The sequence below is a fragment of the Gavialis gangeticus genome, unplaced genomic scaffold, assembly GCF_001723915.1.
Source record: "Gavialis gangeticus isolate Ggan-Ray unplaced genomic scaffold, GavGan_comp1, whole genome shotgun sequence".
Lineage (NCBI taxonomy): Eukaryota > Metazoa > Chordata > Crocodylia > Gavialidae > Gavialis > Gavialis gangeticus.
The window spans coordinates 108931615-108935994 of NW_017729031.1; the positions used below are offsets into that span (position 1 = coordinate 108931615).

General features: G+C 56.6%; 1 protein-coding gene across 2 annotated transcripts in view; it reads left to right on the plus strand.

Moving 5' to 3' along the window:
• ITGA2B (integrin subunit alpha 2b) overlaps positions 1-3523 on the plus strand; it is a 27717-nt gene extending 24194 nt beyond the window's left edge. For both annotated transcript variants that reach the window (XM_019523553.1, XM_019523555.1), the window contains 4 exons: positions 156-269; positions 1182-1283; positions 2292-2414; positions 2686-3523. In XM_019523553.1, coding sequence (XP_019379098.1) covers positions 156-269; positions 1182-1283; positions 2292-2414; positions 2686-2778 — 432 coding nt within the window. In that variant the 3' untranslated portion in view covers positions 2779-3523. The remainder of the gene's footprint in view (positions 1-155; positions 270-1181; positions 1284-2291; positions 2415-2685) is intronic.
• Positions 3524-4380: the final 857 nt, after the last annotated feature.

Here is a 4380-nt window from a genome sequence, read left to right on the forward strand (position 1 = left end):
AGCATCCAGAGGGGATGAACTCACCCCCCCCTCCCCCACTCCAGCCTACTGCCCCCAGGTTCTAGGTCCAGCCATGCTGCTGGCAGGAGATGGGGAGCATCAGGGATGTACTGGACTGGACTACAGCAAAGTGGTGACTAACTCCATCTCTGCAGAACTGTAGCAGCCAGCCCTGTGTGACTATCACTTGCTATGTGGAGAGCTTGGAGAAGGACCAGAGAGCCATGGTGACCGTGCATGCCATCCTGTGGATGGAGAGTTTCATGAAGGTAGGTTGGTCCCAGCACAGAGCCCTCATGGAAGCAGGGTCCTATGCCCTCCTCTTGTCCCTCCTAGGGGCAGCGGGGCCCCTTGCAGCCTGCCTTTGCCCTACAGCCCTCCTTGCATGATTGAGGTTCCTCCTGCCCCTCTTCTGCCCCAGGAGAGAGCAGGGTCCCAAGGAACCTTATTGCATCCATGGTCATGGTGCTGTAAATCTAGAGGGATCTCCTGGATCACACTGGAGTTGCCCCAATGTGAGGGATGTGGGAACAGGACCTGCTGTCATCCATGAGCTGGGACACCAGTGGCTCTGTCTCAGGGCTCCAATGTCTTGTGTTGGGAAGGGCCCTGCCTACCCACCTAGGAACAGCACCAGGGCTGCATCCTCAGTGTGTGCTGCCGTGATGGACACGTACATTCATGGCACTGACTTGACAGTCTCCCAGGGGCACAGGCTGACCTCTGGGGTAATGGAGGCACAAGGAATGGTCCACTTTTCAGAGATGCTGAGCATCCACTTCAAATCAGTCACAGGCCTGGGAACCCAGGTTGTGGTCCCCCCAGCAAGGCAGGCCATTTGGGACTGCTGTGCCAAGGGAGTAAGTCTCCCCGTATCAGGAGACTTCCTGTCCAGCCAAGTGTGTGCATGGAACAGCAGGACTTGTTCTTCACAGCCAGGGGCCACAGCCTGCCACCTCAGAGCCTTTGCCCCAACACCAGAGCAGAGGCGATTTTTGGGGGGCGGGCTACAGGACCTGGTGCTGCTGGGACTTCCCAGGACCAGCAGTGAGAATGAGGGACAATCACTACCTCACATACACAGCTGAGGCAGCACAGGCTGTGGTGCATCTTTGGCACTATGCTCCTGCCAGTGTCCAACTGGACTCTCAGGCTGCCCTCACAGGCTTCTCTCAACACAGCGTCCCCATGACCAGTTCATCGTCCAGTCCCAGGCTTGGTACAATGTCTCTGCGATGCCATACCGGATCCAACCTGAAGTCTTGCCAAGTGGAAGTGCCACAGTACGTCCCTGGGTCTTTAAAGGGGGAGGGGGCCAAGTAGAACCCTTCCAAGTTAGTGGTCTGGGCTGGTGTTAGGGTTAGGATTGGGCATGGGTTAGAGGAGGGTTAAGTCAGTTGGGATGAAGGCTAGGGGTTTAGGCTAAGTTTGAAATTAGGGTCACCGGCTAAGGCTAGCATTTGTGTGGGGAAAGGGCTAGACTTGGGGTGGGAGCTGAACTGTGTTTCAGGTAAAGACTGCATTGGGCTTAGCATTTGGGTTGGGGCTTTGCTGCGGTCTGAGGGTGGGAAGAAAGAGCTGCACATGGCCCCATGATCTGTGCTGGTGGGTGGCCTGGTGGAGCACCAGCGGAGTGGTCCTGCTCAGGGGAGTCTGGCTGCCTTGGCTTGGTTCTGTTAGACCAGATTCCAGGGCTGGTGCTGACCCTGAAACCATGAGCTGTGGTGCTTGTTGCTTAGGCCTTGTCCCTGGCACTCACAAGACCAAGACCAGCAGGGGAGGCCATTTCCCATTGGTCCCCATTGGTCACATACAAGAGCTTGTTCCAAAGCTTAGGGAGAGGGAGCTCCTGCATCTACACTGGGGGATGGCAGTGACATTGGGCAGTGTGGGTGGAAGCATGGTTTGGGAGGGCACCAGGAGCTGGCAGAAATTTGGTGCCTCCTGGCTAGGGCACCAGGGGCTGGCAGGGACTGAAGCCAGCCTCTGTGCTGGACTTAGAGTCCTGCTCTGGTGGCCTGTCTTGCACTGGCCAGTGCTCCCTTGTCCCCTGGGGGAGGCTATGACACAAAGTGAGGGGTACTGCAGGGTCAGGGGGTAGTGCTAAGCTGATGTGGGTAATGCACCTGGGATGGAGACTTTGAGCCCCTTGTGGGCCTGGCTGGTGTGGGGGATCCCAGCCCATCATGCCATTGGGGTCATTTGGAATCAGCTCTGAGTTCAGCAGGCCCCACAGTGGCCACCTTAGACCCTGCTGTTGGCCCAGGCATTAATTTGTCTTCCCTCTCCAGGCTGACACGCAGTTGCTGCGGGTGAGCCCCGATGGCAAGAAGGAGATCCCCACCTGGTGGATAGTGCTGGCTGTGTTGGCGGGGCTGCTGCTCTTAGCCCTTTTTATCTTTGTCATGTGGAAGGTGAGGCCTCAGACACCAGCATGTCACCTACACTCAAGGGGCCTGCTGGGACAGGATGATTATGGGGAGAGCAGCCTAGCCCAGGTCTGGCAGTGGGGGCACAGTCGTTGGGGAGACAAGTCTGGTGTGTGGCATGATCTCCTGCGGAACTGACCCCAACTAGCTCAGTGGGGCCCCAGAGTAGGGATGACTCCTGGCCCAGGCCACTCTGGGGGTGTGCAGTCTGGGGATGTCAGAGACCTGTTAATAACCATTCTGTCCTCTACTGCAGATGGGCTTTTTCAAGAGGAAGCGGCCACTCCTGAATGAAGAGGACCTAACGAGTGACAAGGACGGGGCATCCCAGGCAGAGCAGGGCCAGTAGAGAACACCTGGACTGATATGTCCCCCAGTGGAGCCCAGTCCCCTTTCCTGTGCTCCTGTCCCTGCTTGGTCTCTCCCCAGCCCGTGCCCAGGGCTCCACCCTGAGCAGACAGGAGCAGAGCTGCTGCCTCCTCCAGACAGACTGGTCCTGTCCTACTTGTGCCCCACATCCCCCCTTTGGCACACAGAGTCCCACCTCTCCCCCACAAGAGGTATCTCCTTTCCCAGACTAAGTTCATGTCCTCACAGGATCCTGCCATGCAGAGATCTTCTCTTCCAGTGGCCCTGCTCTGCTTGGATTGGTGTCCTCCCACCAAGGATCTGGGGCCCAGGTCCCTTCCTGTGTCTCAGTGGCCCACTTGGTGTGCAGTATCCCAGTACCAAACTAATACAGCTAGAGCAGACAGAGACACAACATTGCACAGCCCATGTCTTAGCCCCAGAAAACACTGTCCACTGTTGGATAAAGGGGGAGAAGAGCTGAAATGGATGCTGCCCAAACCCACTCTGTGGTTGGGGCTGGAGGCTGGTGTGTCCCTGTTGATTTTCACCCCAAGAAGAGGCTGATCAGTCTTCCAGGCAAGTGCCAATGGCTACTGAGGCACCAGGCATGGAGGGCACAGCCCTGCACCCAGCTGTGCTCTCTGGGAGATGGGGAGATGCTTCTGCCACTCTCAGCATAGCGCACCCACTCCAAACCCTGAGCTCCTCCTGCTTCCTGCTCTGCAATAAACCTCTTTCCAGCATCCTCTTGTGGGCAGTGTCCTCCATTCCTACCTTGGGTGGGAGACAGCCAGGTATTGTGACCCTCACCTGGCAGGGATGGTTGGAAGTATCCAGCTGGAAACACTGCCACTGGCTTCTCCTCAGCCCTTCGGTGTGATGGGACTAAGATTCCCAGCTCATGCTCAGGCCTATAAAAGGGTTGGACCATTCTCCAGCTCCAGCACTGGCCCTTTTCTGAGGTGTGATTGCTGATCTGTGCTGTAGGGCAGTGACCCTGCTGTTCCTTTGCCCCAAGCATGCTGGTGAGTCTGGACCCTTACTCTGGGCTGCTCCCTCAGGACTCCAGAATGGAAACTCTGGCAGAGGCTGCTCTCCATGCTGCTGGCATTCAGGGCTGCAGCGGGCCAGGGAGCCTTTTTGGGGCTGTGTGGCTGCTCAGCTGGATCTACTCAATAGTGAGGAAAAGGCTAAGCCCAAGACATGGCTATGGTTTGCCATGGGTCTAGACTCCCATCTGTTTCCAGAGACTACACCTGAGTGCAGGCCCTTAGCTCAAGCAGACATGAGTCCTGGGGTGCAGTTCCCTGTGACCATGCTCACCTCTGTGCTCAGGAGTCCACATTTCCAGCACAGGGCTGAGCATCCACACCTGCTACTATCTAATATCTTTCCTGGGGCTCAAAGGTGCCATGGGAAATCAGGCCCCAGGGGACAACATTATGCACCCCAAACTGAGGCATCCTGAATTAGAGGATGGTAAAAATGGGCCTGTCTCTCACTTTTGTCACATGCAACATCTTAGCAGGTAACGTGGCAGGGAGCTGGGAAGGGAATAACAGTCATAGTTTCATAGTTTCATAGATTAAGGGTCGGAAGG